Source organism: Botrytis porri (genome assembly GCF_014898465.1).
Source record: "Botrytis porri strain MUCL 3234 chromosome Unknown BPOR_007, whole genome shotgun sequence".
NCBI lineage: Eukaryota > Fungi > Ascomycota > Leotiomycetes > Helotiales > Sclerotiniaceae > Botrytis > Botrytis porri.
The window spans coordinates 1,131,817-1,156,967 of record NW_024066081.1 but is presented as its reverse complement, the minus strand read 5'-3'; the positions used below and the strand labels follow the sequence as shown (position 1 = coordinate 1,156,967).

General features: G+C 43.7%; 10 protein-coding genes across 10 annotated transcripts; 5 read left to right on the top strand and 5 right to left on the bottom strand.

Moving 5' to 3' along the window:
- Positions 1-286: 286 nt before the first annotated feature.
- On the bottom strand, positions 287-1,909 carry EAF01_005679 (uncharacterized protein; the record flags this gene model as incomplete). The annotated part of the gene is made up of 4 exons (XM_038913933.1): positions 287-872; positions 925-970; positions 1,284-1,520; positions 1,600-1,909. 4 exons carry the CDS (start codon positions 1,907-1,909, stop codon positions 287-289), a joined length of 1,179 nt encoding a protein of 392 aa, XP_038770382.1.
- An 898-nt stretch (positions 1,910-2,807) lies between these two features.
- EAF01_005678 (uncharacterized protein) lies at positions 2,808-3,287 on the bottom strand (the record flags this gene model as incomplete). The annotated part of the gene is made up of 1 exon (XM_038913932.1): positions 2,808-3,287. One exon carries the CDS (start codon positions 3,285-3,287, stop codon positions 2,808-2,810), a length of 480 nt encoding a protein of 159 aa, XP_038770381.1.
- A 433-nt stretch (positions 3,288-3,720) lies between these two features.
- EAF01_005677 (uncharacterized protein) lies at positions 3,721-6,103 on the top strand (the record flags this gene model as incomplete). Its single annotated transcript, XM_038913931.1, has 4 exons — positions 3,721-3,856; positions 3,911-4,214; positions 4,281-5,220; positions 5,300-6,103. The coding sequence occupies 4 exons, from the start codon at positions 3,721-3,723 to the stop codon at positions 6,101-6,103; spliced, it is 2,184 nt and encodes a 727-aa protein (XP_038770380.1).
- Positions 6,104-6,269: 166 nt separating this feature from the next.
- On the bottom strand, positions 6,270-7,717 carry EAF01_005676 (uncharacterized protein; the record flags this gene model as incomplete). The annotated part of the gene is made up of 2 exons (XM_038913930.1): positions 6,996-7,717; positions 6,270-6,924 (listed from the first exon to the last, which is right to left on the bottom strand). The coding sequence occupies exons 1-2, from the start codon at positions 7,535-7,537 to the stop codon at positions 6,270-6,272; spliced, it is 1,197 nt and encodes a 398-aa protein (XP_038770379.1). The 5' UTR covers positions 7,538-7,717.
- Positions 7,718-11,617: 3,900 nt separating this feature from the next.
- EAF01_005675 (uncharacterized protein) lies at positions 11,618-11,950 on the top strand (the record flags this gene model as incomplete). The annotated part of the gene is made up of 1 exon (XM_038913929.1): positions 11,618-11,950. One exon carries the CDS (start codon positions 11,618-11,620, stop codon positions 11,948-11,950), a length of 333 nt encoding a protein of 110 aa, XP_038770378.1.
- A 935-nt stretch (positions 11,951-12,885) lies between these two features.
- Positions 12,886-13,552, top strand: EAF01_005674 (uncharacterized protein; the record flags this gene model as incomplete). Its single annotated transcript, XM_038913928.1, has 2 exons — positions 12,886-13,336; positions 13,371-13,552. The coding sequence occupies 2 exons, from the start codon at positions 12,886-12,888 to the stop codon at positions 13,550-13,552; spliced, it is 633 nt and encodes a 210-aa protein (XP_038770377.1).
- A 661-nt stretch (positions 13,553-14,213) lies between these two features.
- Positions 14,214-17,820, bottom strand: EAF01_005673 (uncharacterized protein; the record flags this gene model as incomplete). Its single annotated transcript, XM_038913927.1, has 5 exons — positions 14,214-14,559; positions 14,610-17,137; positions 17,191-17,228; positions 17,282-17,302; positions 17,370-17,820. The coding sequence occupies 5 exons, from the start codon at positions 17,818-17,820 to the stop codon at positions 14,451-14,453; spliced, it is 3,147 nt and encodes a 1,048-aa protein (XP_038770376.1). The 3' UTR covers positions 14,214-14,450.
- A 237-nt stretch (positions 17,821-18,057) lies between these two features.
- Positions 18,058-20,255, top strand: EAF01_005672 (uncharacterized protein). Its single transcript, XM_038913926.1, has 5 exons — positions 18,058-18,728; positions 18,791-18,813; positions 18,869-19,349; positions 19,401-19,517; positions 19,566-20,255. Exons 1-5 carry the CDS (start codon positions 18,702-18,704, stop codon positions 19,923-19,925), a joined length of 1,008 nt encoding a protein of 335 aa, XP_038770375.1. The 5' UTR covers positions 18,058-18,701; the 3' UTR covers positions 19,926-20,255.
- Positions 20,256-20,536: 281 nt separating this feature from the next.
- On the top strand, positions 20,537-21,933 carry EAF01_005671 (uncharacterized protein; the record flags this gene model as incomplete). Its single annotated transcript, XM_038913925.1, has 2 exons — positions 20,537-20,567; positions 20,621-21,933. 2 exons carry the CDS (start codon positions 20,537-20,539, stop codon positions 21,931-21,933), a joined length of 1,344 nt encoding a protein of 447 aa, XP_038770374.1.
- Positions 21,934-22,422: 489 nt separating this feature from the next.
- Positions 22,423-24,191, bottom strand: EAF01_005670 (uncharacterized protein; the record flags this gene model as incomplete). The annotated part of the gene is made up of 3 exons (XM_038913924.1): positions 22,423-23,061; positions 23,128-23,290; positions 23,337-24,191. 3 exons carry the CDS (start codon positions 24,189-24,191, stop codon positions 22,457-22,459), a joined length of 1,623 nt encoding a protein of 540 aa, XP_038770373.1. The 3' UTR covers positions 22,423-22,456.
- Between the last annotated feature and the right edge of the window lie 960 nt (positions 24,192-25,151).

Sequence of the window (25,151 nt, the reverse complement as noted above, 5' to 3'; positions counted from 1 at the left end):
AAGAAATTAAGATCAAAAAATCGGATTGACCACTAGGTATTCTAAATCCCAATAACTTTCATACCAAAGCGATTAACTATCTAGGTGCATGAAAGTACACACCAAGCGCCAATGCATCCAAACCACTACTCCAAATTACCTCTTCAAACGCCTAATATTGACTTTAATAAATCCCTCTCCCAAGTATCCCAAACACCAACAAACCAACAATACACTCCTATCAAAACCTTCGAGAAGACCAACTCTTCTAGGAACTTAAAACTTCCATGTTCCGAGCATAAGGCCATCATAAAAAGTTTACCGTACCATCATCGCGATATGCCCGGAGCTTTCTTACTCGTGTTAGTCGTCTCTTATTACCGTGATAGCTATCACGATAGGGAGGGGATCTGGGAATTGTTTTTCCAGATGGCAGCGGTTTGTCTGGTTTCGGCTCTGGTTGCGGTTCTGGTTGCGGTTCTGGCTGCGGTTCTGGCTGCGGTTCCGGCTCTGGCTCTGGCTCCGGTTCATCTGCTTTCCACTCATTTTCCCACTCAGATCCACTAGGAATATCACTTAACGGGCTTTCCTCGCGACGCCTCCTATGCATTTCTAGTGCCATCTTCACATAATCCATCCCTCCTCCCAGCGAATCTATTACCCCATAGATCCCAGCCCCGAAACGCCACACATCTTGATTTATCGGTTCGCCTATATCTCCTATTACACTCAAATCATCCGGCGTCCAATACCACTCCACGTCTTGGAGCCAGCCATGCATCAGTCTGTCTATACCTAGATTACTGAGGTCCACGTCGCGCGTGCGTTCAAAGATTGGGCCTTGCTTTTGGCTGAGGTGTGTCCTGACGTACCGACGGATAGTTCGCCTCATTCTAGGTTGTTCAGTCAGACCTGGCTACATACGTGACTCATAAAAACACTAACCTGTTATAATTTGGTCCTCCCTCAAAATATGGAGATGTTACCCAACCTACGAACCAAAAATTAGTTTATGGGGTTTCCTCAAACATCGATAATGGTGAGTGAAGATTTGATCCTTTCAAACTCTGATACTGCGTAGAGGACGCGATCGCTACGGAATACATTTTGGGGTTGAAAGCTTTCAATGTTGCATTATACTCTGGGTCATTGATGATGAACTTGCAACCCTCCAACAAATTTAATTTTTCACGCACATTCAGTATCGAGGGTTCAGAAATCAAAATCCAGCCTTGCGGGACCGTATTACAAACAACCCAGTACGCGGTTCCGAGTGCAAAATAATGTAAAGGCTCTCTACTTACTATCTATCCAAAGCGGTGACATAACAGCCAGGTCCGGCATGGCAACGCTGAAGCAAGCTGCCACAACATCTTTAAAGAGGCGACAAGAACAGAGAAATGTTCGTCGTGTGAGTATTTTGAATGCTTGAGGATGTTCTAATACTGTATGGCCAAGTGAAGTGATGAATGATTTTTCGAGATCGGTGAAACCCGGTTCCTGAAAGTATACTTTATTTGGTGGAATATCGAATTTTTGCCCTGTGAAATGTTATTCATGTGTTTAACAAGAGGGATCAAGAGGGCAGATGAATTAAAAATCCAAAAATGTGATACTTACTCAAGATATCAATCCAACATTCAAAGCCAACCAATTGAGAAAAATTGCGAATATCTTCGCCCTGTTCCTCATCTGTCGAACCGTAATTTTCATCATACTTGTAAGATCCATTTGTGTTACCCTGGATCGATCCAATCCCCATTAATAACGCTGAATCCACTACTAGCTTCAGAGGAAATATCGTTTTTTCCACCCATTCTTTTTGAACGGCGTGAAATTGTGATGCTTTCCACCCGCGAGTCATTTCCGCATGTATAGCTAACATGCCTGCAAGCTTTTCAGCTTCAGTCTTTTGACTACGATGGGCCATTTCGGATACTGATTGGAAAGATTAATTTTTTGGAATGGTTTCTCCAATGCCGAATTATGTTTTCTGTGTGATCTGGAATATATACGAGATGGCACAAAAGGGAACGAGGCACAGAAGAGAACGAGCGTATACCAAAATCAAGGATCGGATAGAACAGCCAAGTTCCAGATCAACAAAAGAAATAAGATGAAGTGGAAACATGAAAGGAGTTGACAAGACCCCAAATCCGGCATTTATTCACAACAAAGGCACTTTGACCTTTGCACTTCAGCCTAGAACTTCGAGTCACAGTAAAAGAATGAACAATAGAGCATCAGCCAATTGACGTTCATTTATTTGTAGAAAGAGAAGGTAGTCTTCCTTTCTCTCAGCAGAAGAGCAATGCATTTATAAAGCTTCACACAAATAATCATAACAATCACAGTTTTCAACCCTGATATCCATAAGATATAGTAGACAAAAGGTCATAACCAAGAAGCACATTAGCTGCAGGTTCAATGATAAGATTATGTCAATACTTTGAGAAAGAGTGCACCCTTTTAGGACGATAGCTATCGTTGCATACACAGATACTTCCTATGTATATTAACTATACACAAGTAGATGTATTGCTAGTCTCCTGTACATGGGAATGATAATAAGAATGTAGATATGGGAAAGAATAGGAAATAAAGCAGTACGAAGACTTGCCGATATAAAGATAATGAGATAGTTGTTTGAGAGGGGGAATATCCACTGAGACGGTTTTACATAATTCCTTGTAAATCAAAGTCCACACCAGGTTTTAGTTTGAAATAGAAGTTGACTTGGATAGCAGCTCTTAAACTGCATTATGTTATCATGCCATTCAAACTTGTTTGTACATTCTTCTCAAATTTGCAGCCCATTCTGACAGGATTTAAAAGTCCGTAACCCTACCATTATAACTCCAGTCGCCCCTCTCACCTGAACTTCCCCACCTCAAAGGTTCATTCTTTGGACCACCAACCTCTCCAGTCTTTGGATTGATATCCCCTTCAAATTCTGGCCTCGCGCCTCTGCGAATATCCGGGTGCAACTCCTCTCCTTTTCCTGTAGCAGATACTCTAGCATTCACAGCAGCCAACTCTATATCCTCCTTTTCGGCAACAGTTGTTGCAGGTGATTGATTGATTTGTGGTCTTGTTCGCGTCGAAGTCTTTAATGTATTGGTAACAACGTCAGTTTTCGGGGTGCTGAATGCACCAGTAGAGGAGCGCTGCAGACGTTCAAATTCTTCTTGTTCCTTTGGTGGCAAGCGTGGTGGGGATGGACCTGTTGCGAATGCTGTTCGACAAGTAGTTTGTGAGAAGAAGCGGCGGGAGGGAAGAAGAAATCTTGATGGTAACAGTCGCGACATTTTTTAATTGATGTTCAATTTAGGAGACCGAGAGCTTAATGATAAGAGGAATTAGATATCGACTTTAGTGTACCGTCTTAGAATCGGTTGTTCACGGACAATTATTTTATATCAGCCGGATTATTATGTTGTGGCAAGGAGAAGGAGATTGATACCCGAGCAGGTCATGACGAAATTAAAGATTCAACTGGCAAGAGAATGCGAGATTTTGCCAAGGCGGTGACTTAATTGAGCGATAACTAGTGAGGGGCGTCGGTTTTGACTCACTTTTTGGGATGATCAATAAGAATTATATATATACAAGAAAGAAATCAAACTTGGATTCTATTTTAGAAAAATTTGTTCATATATCAATCATCACATTTCCCTCCTTCTCTTAGATTTCCTTCTTCCCATAACACTTCTTCCCATACCGATCAATCGGTAATCCAAAATGGACCATCTAAAGAGGACATTTGCACAATGCAAGAAAGAAGGAAGATCCGCATTGGTAACATACATCACTGCTGGCTTCCCTCAAGCACACGATACCGTTGATATCCTATTAGGGATGGAGGCTGGTGGTTCCGGTAAGTGATACCTCATTTCCAATTGACTGTGTGGAAGTTGACAATTGTTCGCAGATGTTATCGAATTAGGTATCCCGTTCACAGATCCTACTGCGGATGGACCCACGATTCAAAAAGCAAATACTCAAGCTTTGAAAAATGGTATAACAGTTACTTCGGTTTTACAAATGGTACGAGATGCAAGAAAGAAGGGATTAAGAGCTCCGGTTCTTTTCATGGGTTATTACAACCCTTTTTTGAGTTACGGAGAGGAAAGATTATTGAAGGATTGTCGAGAAGCTGGTGTCAATGGATTCATCGTTTGTGATCTTCCACCAGAAGAAGCTGTGAGCTTCAGAAAGTTTTGTACAAGCGGAGGGTGAGTTCTTAGGGGAGCATTGATATGTCGCATTTGAATATATGGCTTACAATTTCTGTTCAACAGATTATCTTACGTTCCTCTCATCGCTCCTTCGACTTCCGAATCCCGAATGAAGCTTCTTTGCAAGCTTGCAGACTCTTTCATATACGTCGTTTCAAGAATGGGTGTTACTGGAGCCACAGGAGGTTCAATGGATGCAGGTTTGGAAGGTTTATTGAAAAGAGTCAAAGAATACTCGGGAAACGTTCCAGCCGCTGTAGGATTCGGTGTTAGCACGAGAGAACATTTCTTACAGGTCGCAAAAATCGCCGATGGAGTCGTTATCGGAAGTCAAATCATCAATACCGTCAATCAAGCAGCTGCCGGAAACATCGCAAAAAGTGTCGAAGAATACTGTGCGGAAGTTTGCGGGAGAAGGGGTGCTCCAAGTGACGGTGAGGGTCTGACTAGAGAGGTTGGAATGGCCGAGACAATGGGTGTTGCCCAAGAGCCTAGCGGAGAGAATGTTACCGTCGATGCTGTCGTTAGAGACGACGACAGATCAGGACCCGGCTTGGCTGATCAGATCGAGGCCTTAAATACCAATGGCCCCATAGATCCAAAAATCGCATCTCAGAAGTTCGGAGAGTTTGGTGGACAATACGTACCAGAGGCGCTCATGGATTGTTTATCAGAGCTTGAAGCAGGATTTAATGCCATCAAGGATGATCCAGCATTCTGGGAAGAATACCGAACGTATTATCCATGGATGGGACGACCAGGTCAATTGCATGAGGCTGAAAGACTTACTGAATACGCTGGTGGTGCAAAGATCTGGTTGAAGAGAGAAGATCTGAACCATACCGGAAGTCATAAGATCAACAATGCTTTAGGACAAATTCTTCTTGCTAGACGATTAGGAAAGACCGAGATTATTGCAGAGACTGGTGCAGGACAGCATGGTGTGGCCACAGCGACTGTGTGCGCAAAGTTTGGTATGAAATGTACCATCTACATGGGAGCTGTGAGTTTGAGCAATCTTTTTTTCTATCCTCTCGGGTCTCCTCTTGGCTTCTTCAATACAGCACTAATTAAATTTACAGGAAGACGTAAGAAGACAAGCTCTCAATGTTTTCAGAATTAAGCTCCTTGGTGCATCGGTTATCGCCGTCGAAGCTGGTTCGCGTACACTTCGAGATGCTGTTAATGAAGCTATGCGCTCTTGGGTCGTCAAGCTTGACACTACCCATTACATCATTGGCTCAGCAATTGGTCCTCACCCATTCCCAACTATCGTCAGAACATTTCAATCCGTCATCGGCAACGAAACTCGAGCTCAAATGCTAGAGAAGCGTGGTAAACTCCCCGATGCTGTTGTTGCATGCGTTGGAGGTGGTAGTAATGCGGCTGGCATGTTCTACCCATTCTCAAAAGATCCAAGTGTTAAACTAGTTGGTGTTGAGGCCGGTGGTGATGGTTTAGATACAGATCGCCACTCTGCTACTCTGAGTGGTGGTACAAAGGGTGTTTTACATGGTGTCCGTACATATGTCCTTCAGGACAAACATGGGCAAATCTCAGAGACTCATTCCGTATCTGCTGGTTTAGATTATCCTGGTGTTGGACCAGAATTAAGTAATTGGAAAGATACTGAGCGTGCGAGATTTGTTGCCGCCACCGATGCCGAGGCATTCAAAGGATTCAGATTGATCAGTGAGAAGGAGGGTATCATCCCTGCTTTGGAAACTGCGCATGCAGTATGGGGAGGAGTAGAATTGGCCAAAACCATGAGCAAAGATCAAGATATTGTTATTTGTTTAAGTGGTAGGGGTGACAAGGATGTACAGAGTGTTGCAGAGGAATTACCCAAGTTGGGCCCAACAATCGGATGGGATTTGAGATTTTAGATATGAATTATGAGGTACGAGTGCCGACTCAAGGTTTATGGGCGTTGCAGGGTCTTGTAAATATTTCCAAAGTTACGGGTATGAATAGATCGTTAAGATGAAAAATGTTCTTTTTTTTACAATAAATACAGTTAATAAGCGAAGCTACATAGCACCCAATTTCCCATCATTTACTAGCAACGCTCTCAAGCCTTTGCTTTCCACCTGATGGATACCTCTCGGGACTCCCGCTGGGCAACCTCGTTTTACTCCTCGAACTTCTCGAAAACAATCGATATGCCAACCTCTGACAAGCGGTTTGTGATGTGATGATATACACAATCACATTCCAAACACCCTGTAGCGACAACATTAATGATTCAATGTAGTTCAGCGGGAAATTAACCGTCGATGGATCCGCCATTTGCCAAATTCTATTGACGCTCGCGGGAACCCAAGTAATAATCATAGCAAGAAAGAAGAGGATAGCCACTCGTGCATACAGCCAAGCCTCCGGGTTGGTTCCAGACTCTGCAACCTCTCTGGTCAAACTTCTCATTCTTCGCATCTGATACACCTGGGATTCTTGTTGTTTTTGATGAGGTGTCGCCTGGATTTCTACCTCATATTGATCCGAGTGCAATATGCTTTCAGAAATGCCTTGATCGCCGGCATCTTTGACGATGGATCGTTCTTCGTAGGTTATTTCGATTTCAGTCGTAACGGTATTTGCGAATGGATTTTCGTTCAGGGGGTTGAGGAAGCCCTCTAGATGCTCACGTTTGGACCAGATTACTTTGGCGGCCATAATGTATACGACAAGAGCGAAAAGGATAGTAACCCTATGGATATCGGATCAGTAAACGTGATCAAATTCGAGAAGAATACTAGAAGCTCGGATCGCAGTACTCACCAGACAATACCATACAAGAAAACCAATCGCATCCAATCCCAATCTTCGCTAATCCAGCACCAAACAATAGCTGATCCGTAAATACGACCTCGCGATTTTGTCGATATAAATAGGAATATAAAAGCGGGTATGAAGGAAAGCCCATAGCATGCAACCAAATACCAAATATCCAACTTCCTTAATTGATGTGTGGTAAATCCTCTGAAGAAAATGAGATATACGTTGATGGCCATGAAGAATGCCCAGTAACAATCAACTCCACGGAACATCTGCACCAAGAAACCTTGGACCTGACATATTCCGGAGGCATCGAATTTTGCTTTATCTATCCTCGATGCCGGGCCAAGCTGAGATATCAGGCACGAGATACTCGAACCAATATTTCCCCATGATGCGAAGAAAATGAGTCGATTGATTGGTTTGTCGAAGGATGAACAAAAAAAGTATGTGATGACTATGAATAGATTACCAACGATAGAAACGGCTGACGTAACTCTCTCTGTGATATCAAGCGTGTTGAATTGCTCGTATGTTAGAGACATGGCGCACTCCTTAGGCAAATGGATTTGTCGAAAGGAGAGAAGTGTCAGGAGACTACCAGACCTTCTATAACGTGGTTCAACGACGATCTTCAGGAGTCAATTTGGAGGATTCAAAGCGAAAACAACCAAGGAAAGACATAATTGAAGTAGACTTTTATGTTGTGGAGATTATGTAAATAACATATATTTCAAAGTGAATCCTTTTGGAGGAATAAGAGGATCCCTATTCGACCATCCCATCTTGAAATGTTCGTTAGACAAGGGGATGCATTTAACTTGAACGTTTAAAGTTTTTTGGAAACTCTAAATCAGAACATGCCGGCAAGATACCGATAAGCACCCGGTAGGAATCCCCAATGACAGGCTCTTGAGTCTTGAGGCACTGTAAATCTTCGGTACAGTGCCGGAGACATGTTTCAGTTCCCCGGACAGAAAAGCAACCACACGCGTCGACAAGGTTGGAATCGATATTTTTCAAGCGACCTTTCTTCTTATAGGAAGTTGCCCCGGATTCCGCCCCCCAAACGACTACGTTTGGCATGAAAGTTTTGGGTTTGGTAGGCTGAACAGATGAAGAAGGTTACATCCTTTAATATAATCAGGTATATATGCATGATTATAAGGACTGAAGCATCAAATGATATCATCCTGCTCTTGAGAGTTGGTAGAGATGACCAAACGGGCGAACCGTGTGGGTGGTGTAGAGGGTGTCGAATATATGGGTCCGTATATGTAAGTCCTATTTATCCGCCGCTTAGCGAGAATGCGAACTGGGTAAGCCCTGCCCTTCAGACGGATTACTCCGTTTCTACTCTGTAGTTGCACCAAAATACCCCCAGCGACGCCGCGACTGTTTTTGACTTTTCTTTATCCCATGTGGCAGGCTGGCCGCTAATCTTTGTTACTTTTTTCCCACTTTCTGTGCTTCTAGATTTCATATCTCACTCAATCTCTTATAAGCCTTTTGACATGCGATGTACTCGTGCCGCTAGGAAGTATACATGCGACACTTCGCATTGATGCACATACCACCAGATGGCAAACTACAAGAGGACTAACCTGATTTATGAAGGGTGGAGTGTTGCATACATACTTTCTGGCTGCACGAGCATTACAATCATTTTGACATGTTCTCACTTGGATATTAAAAAGGGATGATCTCGTAATATTTGGTCATCGTAGCTCTGTCGAAGACGTTGTAAGAACCTATGCCAAAGAAATTGCGAACGTTATAGCTTCATCAAAGGCCTTAAATGGATCGTTTCATCCATCAGATTTACAGAATGCATAGCATCGTGATGAGCTTATGCTTTCAACTATTACTAAAGTGAGAGTGGAACGAACTCTGATATATATATATGACGCGCTTATTAATTTATCAGGAAAGTTTATTCCTATTTACAGTTCAATCGCAAGATTCTCCAATCGCCACATAGTGCGATACGGTAACTAAACGGTGAAAGAACGACCATTGCGTCGGGTGATTTTGGATCAACTGAGTCAGACTTCAATTCATAGGATGGGCTGACGATAGATTCCTAGACCTTGTGGAGATTGTTGCTTATCCCCCTCTTTCTGAATAACCTGGATCCTATCTACAAAGCAGTTGCTCCTGCTAATTTACCCGACTCGGTGGCCATCGCAAGTCATCCGAAATTGAACCCATTTCAACACTCAGCAGGGATTTGGTGATGAAGGCCCAGCAGTTTTTTTCTCAAGTCAAGGCCACCATGTATTTCAGGGTCCGTTGCGGTGCTCTGCTCAAGTTTCCCCTGATAATCGCTCCCCGAAAATAGTTGTTCGACGGGTTCTTTGGCCGGAGCTTTTAGCACCCGAAAACTTTTCATGGCGGGAACGAATTGCAGCTCTTGATTTGTCTTAGAAGAGATTCATGGTGTTCCAGTAATCTATGGGCCCTTCCCTCCCCCATTCCTCCCTAGAAGATATGTTGTAATTCTAACTCAGAAGCTCCTGGTACTTGCTCTTGAGAAGCATTTCTCTGAGGAACACTTTACAATCCGAAGCCGCCGCTGACGACCACTTAATTATCAAGTACAGAGACGGCATAACCCTAATGTAGTACAACTTTTACTTGAATGTTGAAAGATAACCATCACCTCAAACATATACAATGCTAGAAAGCCTAGACTCATCATGTAGACAATAACATCAACTTCGTCTTCAAGCTCATTCGGGAGATCCATCTTGATCAGCAATCTGAACACCATTTTCCCTTTTCTGTAAGCTGTCGGCAAACTTCTCGATGAAGTTAATACAGCAGGTTTTGTCCATGCACTTTTGATATCTTTGATGTCTCTCATATCGTCTGTATTGATCATCTAGCGCTCAAGTGTTAAAGGAGTGAGAAGTTGACCCATCAGACGAGCAATAAAAAACTTCTCTCCCCTAGTATATCGCAGACGACGCGGTATCGGAATAAATGTAAGGCTTTCCAAATTGTAAAACATATCTTTCGTCATTCTCGCACACTTAGTTTGGTAACGCATGGTACAGGTTTCTTCAAGAACTTGATCCTACGTACAGACCAGGAACGGGCACCGTCTCTATAATTACTTTACCACATCTCAGAACGTCTAACCACTAAAACAGCAGAGACGTCGCTAATTCTCATCAAAAATTCACCAAGTCCTGGGTCTTCCCCTGGGCTAAAACAAACGAGACTCGAAATCACTTGGACGAAGTCGGACGATAGCGTTCCATTGGCTGGCAATGGCTGCCCTATTTTTTGTCATTGTTCAAGTGGGAGTCTCTGGAAGAATTTCGCTTTGGTCGATCATTTCTGCATAGATGGCTCCTGAGGTTCTATCTTTAGATGCGATTGCTTTGTAGTGATTGTCGGTATGATCTCAATTTTGGGAAGTTTGGTAGTCGCAGTGACATTCTTCACATATTTTTGATCACAAAACTGCATAGTTGCCATGGGTGGTCTAGGTAATGAGCATTCTTCAACTATGACTTTCATTTGGGTGCTCTGGTTGCACACCACTTACCGTGATAGCATAGCGAACTTGAGTCTCGATACCCCAAGCGCTTCTCCTTCAACACCCAACACCAATACTTGAATTGTTCACCACCGACGGGGTTATCGATCGCTCCTCTGAGGAAACTCTGAAGATTCTTATAGAGGAAGTATGCAGGGACTCTGATGAAATAGATAGGAGAGTTCGTGGAGTGTGAAGATATGCCCAGACAATTGATGTTACTGATAATAAGTGAAAGAGGTGAAGATGAAACCCCCTTATGCTCTTTCTATGCCGATACTAAACTTTTCTATGCCCCTTAGATCTACCCCTATTCGCAATCATGAATGCTTGACACTGCATCATAGTGATATGCACGAGTCGTTCGAACTCAATTAACCAAGATTCGACAGCGTATCTGCAAAAAGAATGAAGTGGATTGATTGTGACTGCAAATATCATGATTTAGGATGCGTCACTAGATATAAGCTGGAAGAGATGCAGACTGAGGCACGTATTCGAAGTGGTATGGACGATTCAAAACAAAAGGTCTGAACTGTTGTTACCATCTCGAGTGAAGGAATCAGTCCATTCGTGTATGATAGAAGCGAAAGCTTCTGTCGTAAAAGAGTGGTCTTCCTTGGCTTTGGATATTGGATATATATCATTCCACAATATCAATTCGAACCAACAGGCGTCAAGTTTCTACTTCGATAGCAAAGTTGCACCCTTGTTGTGAAAATTTGAGTCAGATTATGAGGACTCATGGTCGCAAACTGAAGTAGAATCGAGTCAATGTATGGAGACAAACGGTTTGCGATATGACACATAGCTGATATGTCTCTACTCTTTCCTTCTTCCTTTCATTTTTTTGGTTAATTTTCACAACAAAAAATTTCACAAATGCAGAGTAACAAAACATAGAAGAACAATACAGAATCATTCAGCGCCATTTGAAAAACCTGCCATCATCAACCAGCCTGCTTTTACACGTCCAACTGATTTTCAACAAGCCACAGTCTCTCAAATATTGAATCTCCATCCTGCAAGTCTCATTCGATACTCCACGTCCAGAACCTTCTCATCATCACCATCAAAAATGCCAGCCCAGATATCCAACACCGCCTGCCAGTCACTCGATCAGCAGCGACAATTATGGCTCAACTCCATCAAAACTGTTTCATTTAACAAAACCGATAAAACCTCATGCTATTCAACGGAAGAGAAAATGCATCATCACCTCCTCATCTATTTCCGCGAATGGTTTCGCTACACTATGCAAACATCAAAAACCACAGATTACCAGCAGCTTATCGGACTCGAGTTTCCAACCGGTAAATATTCACGCAAAGAGCATTCCCCAAGCGAAGCACTCCCGAAGTATGTCATTCAGCTGCCAGAGACTCTTGATAGTAACGGCCCTGGAAAGTAAATTTTCTTTTCCTTCGAAGGAGGAGGAGAAGGTAAATATGGAGATGCATTTATGAATCATCTCAAGACGTTGAAACAAAGTGGACGCACGGATAAAGGGTTTATGATTCTGGGCGATGATTTAGAGCGGGAAGTGGTGTATCGCACATATATACCTGGGGGACAAGATTTTCCAGAATCAAGGGGGCAATATAGACGCAGCGAGGTGGGTAGGAAGATGATGTGCGGGTTGAATTTTGCTTCTGAAATTCCATATTATGCCGTTTTGCTAGAAAGGATTGATGTAGGTGACCAGGGGTATGGTGGTAGTCCGGATGATCTGGACGATTTGATTTTGATAAGGAAGCAATGGGGTGGTGGTGAGAGAGAGGTATCGGAAATGATGAAGTCAATGGAGTCACGGCAAAAATGGTAGCGTTTCATTGATTGGAGGAAGTCACTGATGAATTTGTACCGAACTGGAACACTCAGATAGTAGGCAATAAAGCATGAGTCTTTACTTACTTGACGAAGTGCTCTTGTTAAGAGGAATATTCTGGCCTTCTATCGTTTGATGGAGGTATTTAGCCTTTCAACACAGCCAAGAAAAGTAGTCTATCTAGCTCCTATTTTTTGCCCAATGATGTGAATGGGCGGATACTGGTTTGAAATTTGGAGCAATCTATGCGTCTTCATACCAGTAGGATATACATAAAGAATGATAATCACTCCAGGCAGTTGTTCCGCATTGAATATCGCCACCACAAGCAAACAAACAAACGAATAAACCAAGTTTGTCAAATGTAACCCTAAGATGTGATTCCGCGAGATCAAACGCGTTCACCGCCTGACAATACATTCTATCTACTCCTCTATCATAATCAAATAGTATTCTTCCTCTCTTTTCCCAAAAGCCCAAGTTGTCTCAATACCTCACAGCAGTCCATAACACCAACCATGGCACCTGAGCCCACCCTCCTCCGAACCATCACCACCCTCCTCAACTACGAACGTCTAGTCAGTGATCCCCACTACAAACGCACCAGTCTGCACAGCAGCACCATCGCAGACCAAACCATACTTCCTCGTCTGGAAGGAAACGCATTTAACAAAAAGCGTCCTGCCAGCATTCAAAAAATCAACGTTCACACTTTCCACCACGATACATCAACCCCGGATCCAGCTCAAGATCCAGCTCAAGAAACCTCATCTATTCCAACTACCTGCACCCTCCATCCATCATGCGATCTAGCAACCCGCTCACTCTCCTCCACCCAACTCGAAACCATCGTCTACGAATCTCGCAGCCACGACGGCTGTTACAAAGCGCTCACCCCTCTTCTAAGAATTCTTCGCTTTCTGTTCCTCAGAGCAACAACTATCCATCCGCATCAAAAACGAAGCAGCAGTTCTCATCGACCATATTCCACGCTCCATTATAGAATTCAAATTGTCCGGTCCCAAACTCCTGAGTTTCTATTCTCTGAAGTTGGGAAATGGGGGCGCGACATATGTTACCGGAGGAGAAAACGAGAGTTTTCATTCTATGCTTGGCTTTCCTAAACCCGGAACGAGTGTAGGTCAAATAGTAAAATTGGATGAGCTTTTCGTGGTAGATATATGACGCGTTTGCAATGAGCCAAGCGAGGAATGTTCGGCGAGCCTTATTTTCTTGGCAAGGGACGTGATTGGCAGGATGCTATGGATAATATCTGTAATGGTATGGAGGAATTGGGAATCGGAGCATTATGGATCTCGGAGAATCAGCATACAGAATTGATGAGAAAGTGTGCAAAGAGGGCTTGGGATCGTTGGAAAAATCGAGAAAAGGCGGGCTGGTGCGATTACTATGGTGTAGGAGGAAATTTGAGTGCATGTGCTGAGTGCAAGAAAGGGGGCAAGAATATTTGGTATTGTGGAGTTGAACATCAGAGGAAAGGGTGGAAGTTACATAAGTTACTTGTGAGAAGAAGACTATTGCGAGCGCGGGCAAGAAATGAAGACAGATTTCGAAGGAAGACTTTTCTTTTACTTGTACTTTTTGATTTGATACATAATACCCTTGCAAGAATTGACTGTGATTCACTTCTTATACTGACCGAAGCTAGTTCTATTCATTCTCGAGCATTTGATGCTGAGGATCTCTCCCGCGCATAAATGATAAATGACTTGGCAACTTACCACTTTCATTGAACCTAGGTCTGTATATTTAAGCGAGCTCAATTAGTGTCAACTTAAGCAGCCACTAGGAGCAAAAACTGGCTCACATCACATGAATAGCAAAAAACAGGAAAGATAGCATTGCAAATTTCAAACATCGTAAACTTCATTTGTATCATGAGTTAATCATGAAGGATATCTCTACATACTATATAGCTTTTTTCCAGCCAGTTGTATATCTATAAACGCCTTTTGTTGAAAATGCAACCCTGACACGTTGAATGTGTTTTTACCGCCCTCATATTAACTAACTTGTTGAAACGCTAATCGAAATGCAAAACCAAAAATGAGAGAAAATGTTCTTAAAAGAGACCATCAATCTCTCCAGTTTCAGTGTCGACATCGACATTGAGATATCCTGGTGCGGTAGGAAGACCAGGAATGGTTTGAATATCTGCTGCAAGTGCATACCTACAATCATATTAGAGAAAGCAATAGAGTCATCACGGGAAAAAACTTACAGATAACCAGCTCCAGCAGCCAATCTCACATCCCTAATTGGGACAGTGAATCCAGTTGGCGCACCCTTAAGATCTGGGTCGTGCGACAAAGAATACTGAGTCTTTGCAATACAGATGGGCAGGTTTCCGAAACCTTGCTTAGTGTATGTATCGACCTTCTTCTGAGCGATCTCACTGAACTCGACCTTGTCAGCTCCATACATCTCTTTACCAATGGCTTCAATGCGGGTCTGTACATCTCCGTCAAGGCTGTAAAGAAGTTTGAAGTTCTTCTCCTTTTCACTTGCAGCGATGACACCCTTGGCGAGGTCAACAGCTCCCTTACCACCTTCGGCCCAGTGATTAGCTGGAATGGCATCTTCGGCACCAGCAGCAATAGCCTCCTCTCGGATGACCTCAATCTCGGCGTCAGTGTCAGTCTCAAACTTGTTGATAGCGACAATGACCGGTACACCGTAGGATCTGGCATTCGAGATGTGCTTCTTGAGGTTGACACAACCTTTGCGAAGAATTTCAACATTCTCCTCTCTGTAGATTTGGTGGAGTGCGGCACCTGGGGCGATTGGTGGGCCACCACCGTGAACCTTGAGTGCTCGAACAGTTGCAACAACAACGACAACATCTGGAATGAGTCCAGATGATCTACACTTAATGTTGAAGAAACGTTCTCCTCCCATGGTGAAATCGAAACCTGCTTCAGTGATAACAAAACCGGCCTTCTCGTTGTGATTCTCATCAGGCTCAGTACCAGCGAGCTTAAGAGCAAGCTTATCGGCAAGGACTGAGCTAGCACCGATACTAATGTTTGCGAATGGCCCGGCATGGACGAAAACGGGTGTTCCTTCCAATGTTTGCATCAAGTTGGGCTTAATAGCATCCTTCATCAATGCTGTCAAAGCACCACCTGCACCAAGATCATCACAAGTAACAGGATCCCCATTTCTGGATGATCCAATAACCATGCGTCCGAGTCTTTCTCTCATGTCGTTCAAGTCGTTACTGAGGGCAAGAATAGCCATACACTCACTAGCGACAGAGATATCAAATCCAGTTTCTCTAGTCTGTCCCTTCTCGGTACCAGCAGTACCAACGGTAATACCTCTCAGATGACGATCATTAACATCAAGAACACGTCTCCACGTGATTGTCGAAGGATCAATATCTAATCTTGCGAAACGATGAATCTCGTCCTCGGTAAGCTCGTCGGGGTTTGTTTTAGTGATACCAAGCTTCTTCAGTCTACGGAACATAATAGGTTGGAATTCACGCTTGCCCTTCTTTGCTGGAACGAGACGCTTGTAAAGCGGTCCGTCCTTCTGGGTATTCTCGTGAAACATTCTGGTCTCAATAGCAGCAGCTAACAAGTTGTTCGCAGCAGTGATTGCGTGAATATCGCCAGTTAAATGGAGGTTGAATTCATCCATAGGAATGACCTGACTGTATCCACCACCAGCAGCACCTCCCTTGATACCAAAGGTTGGTCCTTGACTTGGTTGACGAACATTAGCGAAAGCAATGCGATCAAGATGACCGGCAATAGCTTGAGTGAGACCCATAGTGGTTGTAGATTTACCTTCGCCAAGAGGTGTTGGGGTAATACCAGTGACAACGACATAACGACCGTTGCGGCGGTGCTCAAGACGTTTGAGAAGGCTCAAATCGACTTTGCCTTTGTATGCTCCATAAGGTTCAAGTTCGTAACCAGCAATGCCGATCTCTTGTGCTACACGTGTGATATGCTTTGGGTGTTGAGCTCTCGAGATAGCAATGTCCGATGGTACTGGGGTCTGAAGCTTCAATGGCAAAGGCTTGATAGCTCTAGCCTTTTGACGCTCGAAATAAGCTGTTGCGGATTCAACAACGTTCTGCAATAGCATTGCAATAGTCATTGGTCCCACTCCACCAGGCACTGGTGTGATTTGAGATGCAACCTCGGAAGCGGATTCAAAATCGACATCACCAACAAGTCTCTGACCGGATTTTTTGGTCTCATCAGGAACAAAGTTGGTACCAACATCAATCACCACTGCACCTGGCTTCAACCACTCTCCTTTGACAAAGTTGGCTTTTCCGATGGCTGCAACAACAACATCGGCATTCTTGAGGAATTGCTCAAGATTTTGGGTTCTGGAATGGCATACTGTCACAGTAGCATCGGCGTTCTTGAGGAGGTAACTGGCAGGGCTTCCCACAATATCGCTACGTCCGAGAACGACCGCATTCTTGCCTTTTAGGTCAACTCCACTCTCTTCGAGCAAGACCATAACACCTTTTGGCGTACATGGTGTGAAAAGAGGACGTCCTCCACGCTTCGCAAGTTCACCAATGTTCGATGCTCCAAAACCATCTACATCCTTCTCATCAGATACAGCGGAAGTTACACTGTATTCGGACATGTGCTTTGGGACCGGCAATTGAACAAGAATACCATGAACGGATGGATCATTGTTCAATTGCTCGATCTTGTCAAGAACCTCGGCTTCAGTTGCGCTCTCAGGGAATGGAATAAGTTCGCACTCGATTGCTGCCTAGTTACTCATGAATTAGTGTATGCTAAAAAAAAATGTAAATGGTAGCTAACCTCTTGTGCGGCCTTTAACTTCATGCGAACATAGGTAGCTGTACCACCATTAGTGAGTCATTTTTGACAGTATTCGATCACCGATACATACTTGAGTCAGAGCGATCACCCACTATGAAATAATGTATTAGCATAAACAGCTTATCGAACAATTCTAGCAATGTCTTGCGGAAATTTACCTTGAATGATCTTCAATGAAGGCTTAAATCTTGGGTTTGTCTTTTGGGCATCGTCGATTTCAGCATGAATCTTCTCACGAATCTTCTTCGCAATGGCAGTGCCATCAATCTTGGTGGCTGTCATTGTCGCTGGAGTACTTGAGAATGGCCTGGTAGTACTGCTTTGCGGGGTGAAGGGGGATATGGATGAGACCCTTGTGGGGGAAGAAAAAGTTGAGCGGAGTGGCTGACCCCGCAATTGGAGTATCTGTTGGGCAGCTTGGACAAATGAAGCTGAAGGGGTTAAAGAACTCAACAGTGCTCGATGTTGAGTAGGAAGAGAAGCTCTTGATCTAAGAATTGACGAAGAATTGGTAAAAGTGAGGCAATTCAAAGAAGGTAACATGTACACATTGTGACGATAAACGCGGGCGGCACCACATGCTACTTTGGCCCTTTTGCCGATCAACATTTCTGCACTGCGCCGCAAACGAATGAGGTGGTTTGATTTGATAGGCGAATGAATGACAAGATAGATAGATAGAGAGATAGACAGATACAGATATAGTAATAAAATCGAAATTATATCAACAATAAATGAATGAGTGATAATAGATGAGCCCGTGGAATGACTACAACAATTTTTTAGTATGCACTTAAGCTTTCCATATGAACATATCGGTGAGAGATAAGATGATCAAAGCATTAAGTCCAAAAATGAATAATGTATGGAAAAGCAATCAATCAATCAATCAATCAATCAATCGTTTCATTCGAGCATCTTTCTTCTTTCTTCATGATTTACCTGGAAAGAATGAGTCAAGGAAATACTCATAGAATGGATAGAATGTCCAGCAATTACCTTATGAAATATGAAAACTCATCCCATTCGAGCCTCCAAGCCTTCATTTCTCCTCACTCTCTCACACACACTCTCTCTACCTATGACTGAAGCATCAATTTCTTATTTCTCTCCTCTCTCCCTCTCCCTCTCCCTCTCCCTCCTTCACTCCCCTCAGTAATCAAGTTATTAACATTTTCATGTTGTGTCACCGCTGTGAGTATTTACTTCGTTAGTAACTGTTTTAAAGTGGATCCTTAAACTCGACTTCATAACCCAAGAAGATTTCCTCTCACCACTTGCACTTGGCCAAGTCCCGCATCTGTCCGCATCTTCTCTCGCTTATGATTGGTCTTTGATAGCACACATTTGAAGAGTCAAATCCCTAGAGGATATCGAACTTTTTGAGGGGCACAAAGATTATTTCGATCCAACCCTATCTAAATACCAACCGCCAACCTCCATACTCCATCATATCGCGATTCTAGTACTATCAATACTGAATCGCAAATATGAGGCCCATTCTATTGCAAGGACATGTCAGTATAAATGATGCCCTGTTGGCTTGATATATGTCCCCAATTTGCTAACAATCATGTAGGAGCGTGCTCTTACACAAATTAGGTATCTAACATCCGTCGAAATAATAAAAATACATGCGGTATTGACGAACGAATAGATATAACAGAGATGGCGACATCATTTTCTCAACCGCGAAGGATCAGCACATTTGCGCATGGTATGCACACAACGGAGAGAGATTAGGCACCTACCACGGGCATCAGGGAGCTATATGGACAGTCGATGTGGACCCAACAACTACAATCATCGCAAGTGGTGCAGCAGACAACACAGTCAGGTTGTGGGACGTTAAGACCGGAAAGTGTTTGAAGACCTGGGATTTCAACACTGCCGTTAAGAGAGTCGAATTCAACGAGGATGCTACACAATTGTTGGCTGTCACCGAACAACGTATGGGATTCTTGGGAACGATCGTAGTATTGGACATCAACTTGGACGTAAATGGACCACAATCTGACGATCGGGCCTTGACCATTACTTGCGCGGAGAGCAAGGCTACTGTTGCAGGATGGAGTTATATGTCAAAATACATCATTGCGGGGCATGAAGATGGAAGCGTTTCTCAATATGATGCCAAGGTAAGGATCTAGACTGGTGTTGTCTATTCTAGGTACTGACGGGCTTGGTAGACCGGAGAGTTACTCTTCAACACTCAAGTCCACGAACCAGATCTTCAAGTCACAGATCTTCAATGGTCACCCGATAGAACCTACTTCATCACTGCCTCGAAGGACAAGTCTGCTAAGGTAAATTACACGCACGCTTTCAAGTTTTCAAAACACTAATTGGTATAGCTTGTTAATGCCCGAGACCTCGAAGTCATGAAGACCTACGTAACCGATACTCCTCTCAACAGCGCATCTATCACCCCCAAAAAGGATTTCGTCATTCTCGGTGGTGGACAAGCCGCTATGGATGTCACAACAACCTCCGCCCGCCAGGGTAAATTCGAAGCCAGATTCTACCACAAGATCTTCGAAGAGGAAATCGGTAGAGTCCGTGGACACTTCGGTCCTCTAAACACTGTTGCCGTGGATCCAAATGGAAAGGGATATGCAAGTGGTGGTGAGGATGGTTATGTCAGAGTGCACCAATTTGATAAGGGATATTTCGACTTCACATATGAGGTCGAGAGACAGGCTAGACAACAATAATTTAGTTTATTTGGCTTGTAGGAAAGGTGCATTTGCGGGCGTTTGTGGATCAAATCAAAAGGCTTGTAGAATCTGGAGGAGGGTAGAAAGAATGATTGATGAATCTCTTTCTATTAAGATTTAAATGAAGGAAGCAAGCTTTATTGCAAATAGTCTAGTCTTCACAAGCTGGTGAGATAGATGTACTTCCAAAATGAGTATATCGTGAAGAATTTAAGCATGACACCACTGTACTTTTCCACTACTTGGTTGAGCAAATAAAATATTCTAGAATAACATTCCTTCAATGTATGGGATGGACAAGAATGTATGACTCTAAATTCGCAACAATGAAATGGAAACCCATGAATTCAATAATGAAATGCCACAAGAAAGATTTCGATAGGAATTCTGAGCTGCGCTCTCACCGCCCATAAAGGATTTAACTCGATTAGGTATAGCGCTTCGGTCGCAAGAGAATTCTCGTGGAGATAGTTTGGCAAAATCCAAAAAATTTGTTGGACAATCACACTGCACTCTAAAATCCTAAAATCCTATCTGCAAAAACATTTATCTATCATATCCACGACACAACCCTTTTAAATAAGACAAGTCGTACGAATTTTAATACAATGGCTGAAATTACAGCACGCAAGCGTAAAGGTATGTATTATTCTATAATACTTGCAATTGATGATTCTAATTTTCAATCATAGCTTCTACTGCTCCTGCAGTCCCCGCGGATGAGGTTGCAAAATTAAAGAAGGCGAAGAAGTCACCAAAATCTGCTGAAGCCGTCAAGCCTAAGGAAGCTGCCAAACCTAAGGAAGTTGCTAAACCTAAGGAAACTGCCAAACCTAAAGAAGCCGCCAAACCTAAGAAGGCCGCAAAGGTTGTTGAGAAGGTTGTAGAGAAAGAGATTGTTGAGGAACCAGTCGAGGAATCCGAAGAGGAGGAAGAAGAGGATGACCAAACTGAAGCTCTCTTGAAGGGTTTCGAATCGGATAACGACGGTGAAGAGAATGCTAAAGAAGGTGGACTCGAACCTGGTCAAGAAGTTCCAAACGCTCTCGAAAAACTCAGCAAGAAGCAAAAGAAAGCTATCAAGAAGGCTGCCGAAGAAGCTGCCAATGATCTTCCCGGTGTTGTCTATATTGGTCGCATTCCTCACGGTTTCTACGAGGCGGAAATGAAAGCTTACTTCTCTCAATTCGGAGATATTCTCAAGATTCGTCTGTCCCGAAATAGAAGAACTGGTGCAAGCAAGCATTATGCATGGATTCAATTCGCCAGTAGGGGTGTCGCAGAGATTGTAGCCAAGACTATGGATAACTATCTGTTATTCAATCACATCTTGAAGGTTAAATTAGTACCTGATGAGCAACTCCCTGAAGATCTGTTCAAGGGTGCCAACCGTCGCTTTAAAAAGGTTCCTTGGAACAAGATTGAGGGTCGCAGATTAGAGCAAGGTGCCGGAGAAGAGCAATGGGAGAAGAGAAGAGAAAAGGCTGAGAAGAAGCGCGAGATTGCTGCCGAGAAATTGAAGCAGATCGGTTACGAATACGAGGCACCCAAGATAAAATCCGCGAAGGGTGTTTCCAAGAAGCCAGTCAAGGAAATCGAGAATGGTGAAGATGAACTGGCCGGAGATGGAGATGTGGTCATGACCATTGAAGATGCCCCTGCAGTCGAGGAGCCAGTCAAGGCTAAGAAGGTCAAGAAGACCAAGGTCGTCGAAGAAACTCCTGCTGCTATAATTACCACAGAGGAAACCACCATCACAACCGAAGCTGCCCCAGTCGAGAAGCCAAAGAAGGGAAAGAAGGCCGCAAAAGCAAAGGCTGTCGAAGCTCCCGTTGAGCCCGTAGCCGAAGATGAAGCCGAAGCTCCGGTTGGAAGAAAGACAAGATCTAAGAAGGCAGCAGTCAAGGTCGTCGAAACCCCCGCTGAAGTCGAAGTTGAAGCCGAGATTGAAGTCCCAGAAAAGAAGGTCACCAAGGCTAAGAAAGCTAAGAAGTCCAAGGCTTAAGCTTAAGCTTAAGCTCTAGATTTCTGTGTTTCTCTCTTTCCTTGTAAATTGTTGCTTTGATGATATTCCCCGGCGTTATGGTCACATAAAAGAATCGTCGTTCGTATGTTTCAGAGGGAACGCTTTTAGACATGTCGCTTACTTACTTGCTTTCTGTATTATTGTGATCTGGCTGGCTTGTATTGAGAGGTATATGGCTCGGATGATCTGATACTTAGTAGGCTAGGCTTAATATAAATGAATGGCATATGAAATATTTAATTTATGTGTTGCACTTTTTGTGATTGATGGTGGGTAGGTCTTGAGCATAATGATATTGTCAAGTACAACCAGGACCTTGACGAGCGTCGTATTTAATATGCCAGAGAATTAATTCCATGACGATGGAACAACGATGAGACAGCCAGATAATCAAGGATCCCAATTCAGAATCTAGAGAATAATGCAGCAAAGTTCATCAATATATATTAAACATGTTATACACTATATTCTATCCACTATCTAAAACCCCATCCCCTCTATCCTACCAATCACATTTCGTCACCCCCCCTTCATTCAAAATCATTTTTTTCGACGCCTGAAAAAGACTAATAAGCATGACCGCCCCCCCAAACGTTACACAGGCGCCCGCCATCCACGTTCTCCACGTTCTTGTCGTTAGTTTTATATAACACAAAGGTGGCAATATATATGCCAAGGCGCACGCACTAGTCGCGCCGATTAATTCGAAAACTGCGCCGAGATCGCAGGTTATGAGACTTAGGATCACAGCGCTGACGACGAGGGAAGAGGTGAAGATTAAATGCAGATGCATGTTGAATGGTTCGCCGGGAAACCAGTAGTTGAACATTACTTCGCGACAGACGAAGGCTTCGAGGGGGAGGGTGGTGAGCATGTTGAGACCAAAGCAGAGACGGGCGAGGTTGACGAGGGGGTTTGTGGCGGGGAAGTTGTTAAGGACGTTGCCAAGGGTTTTGGAGCCGAAGGTGAGGAAGCCCGAGAGGGCCATGAAGAGACAGGCGACCATGGAGATGGAGGTGCTGTAGTGTGTTACGGTGGAGAAGCGGTCGATGGTGGGGGTTTGGAGGGAGCCGTAGATGAGGAGGGAGTTGTGGTGGCAGACGAAGGCTGGAGGGGGTGTTAGTTGAGTTTAATTGCATTGGAGAGGATGGAAACAAGGGGGTGGAGGCTAACCGAAGGAGATTACGCCAATTGCTTGGAAGATGCCATCGTTTATGGTGAGGAGGGGTGTGGTGAATTCTCCTCTGTCTTCTTGGGGTACCATAAATCCTTGCGTCACAACTGTGAATAAGATGATCATCATACTGATTAATGCCAAAGTGCTCGCTTTCGCCAACTATGCTAAATTAGCATGACTCCTGAATGTTGTCTAGAAAATATACCTTAGCGATATCCCGATATAAACTCAAAGGATAACTTATTCCCAACACAAAAACTACAATAACAGCCCTCCTGTTCGCTAATAGCCCCAGCACTGGCACATCTCTTAATCCTGGGAAAACCGCAGTCAAAACATGCGGTATCGAATCTCCTACAATAATACAAAAAGCTATCATGCCCCCAAACGCAAAAGCCCATTGCGCAACACTAATAGCAATCAATCCCGTCCTCCCAAAACAAAACTCCACTGTCCCCTGGAAACTATCTCTTCCACTCAATTTAGAATTGATAACAATGAGTCTAATGGTCCAGTCCACCGTAATCGTAAGCGCAATCAAAAGAATAACTCCAGCCAAGAGTCCAGCTTGACGAAATGCGTAAGGTTGTCCGATGATACCGGCTCCGATAATACTATTCGCCATATTCATAAATGCATTCCGCAGATTCGACTTGGGACGAGATCGCTCGCGTTCAGCCCATGTATGTACATCTTCGTCGTCGTCCCAAGGACTAGAGGCAACAGTCACGGAGGGAGCTTCGATGCCCGTCAGGAGGGGTGTAAAAGATTGGGTTCGAGATGAGGGATGTGCATGTATTTCATCCTCATAGACAGGGGGCGCTCCGTTCCTCGCATTCAATTCGCCATCCGGCGAAGGTGGTAAATCGAATCGTACACGATTAGGTGTTCGAGGTGTATGTGTTTCATTATGTCCTTGTTCCTGTGCCTGTCCAGAATGGACTATGATATCCTCATCTTCACTTCCTGCTTCTTCAGCGAGAAGTCCAACATCTTCTTCCGGATTACGATTCGATGATTCTTCATTTCTGCGATTGCTGTGCGATTTGGCTTTTGCCATTTTTGCTATCGTGGTAGCATGTTGTGAGTGAGATATTGGATTGGAAGATCCAATGGTTTGGCCAGAATGCTTTCGTAGCTCAATGCGCCGGTAAATGCGGCCGCAATGCTGCATGCGGGCTTTAGCGTGTTTCCAATAATAGGTTGACAGGGTGTTTTACCAAAAAAATATATCATACAATTGTTCTTTGCTTATGGATTGTTTACAACTATACTTTCGATCATTTTCACACAATCCCATAGATTATCAACTGTCATGCGAAAAGTACTTTGGAGGGAAAACCACACTCTAAAATTTCGATCCTGCCGGTTGTGGTTGTATCAGAGATGGCCTTCCGTGAGCTGTGTCTCTAGAATTCGCCAACACTCAGCTAGGCCACCAAAGGGGGTTTTTGCTAGAGCCGATCAGCTAATATCTTACTAAAAGCTACGTTACTTGACTCGATTAGACGTCATCAAGATGTATCTCGATTGAAAGTCAGGTCAGCGGACACGAGATATCTTAAGCATTCAAGGTATGTAATAAAGCTCGTTTTCCGGCGACTTTCTTTTCTCATTGTTGCTACTTGAATGTACGTTTTTTACTCGGTGAGAGCTAGGCTTTTGATGTAGAGTCCTACATTAAATGCTGCAAAGAGTTGTTACTTTTACCGAATATTTGGTAAGAAGGTGCGGTCAAATGTTGCCGGCTACGCTTTAGTTGAGCTAACCAGATACAAGCCCACAGCCTTGCTTGATCCTGAAGTAATTGCTACGATGAAATAGACCTTCAGTTTGTCTTCATTATTGGTCGAGTCCAGAGATATCTTACAAATTTACCAGATTTGCAAGTATACAAGTCAAATTTCGTATGATGCACAAATAGTCTACATTGAGACACTGCCAAGTGGCACTTCACTGTAGAAACACTTCTTTCACTAGCCCCTGAAAGAGACATCAGTTTTCATAATTCATCTATGGC

Coding starts and splice junctions, on each gene's coding strand:
- EAF01_005672 (XM_038913926.1), top strand. CDS start 18,702: ATGAGGCCCATTCTATTGCAAGGACAT. Junction 18,729..18,790: donor CCATTCTATTGCAAGGACAT/GTCAGTATAAAT, acceptor ACAATCATGTAG/GAGCGTGCTCTTACACAAAT. Junction 18,814..18,868: donor CGTGCTCTTACACAAATTAG/GTATCTAACATC, acceptor ACGAACGAATAG/ATATAACAGAGATGGCGACA.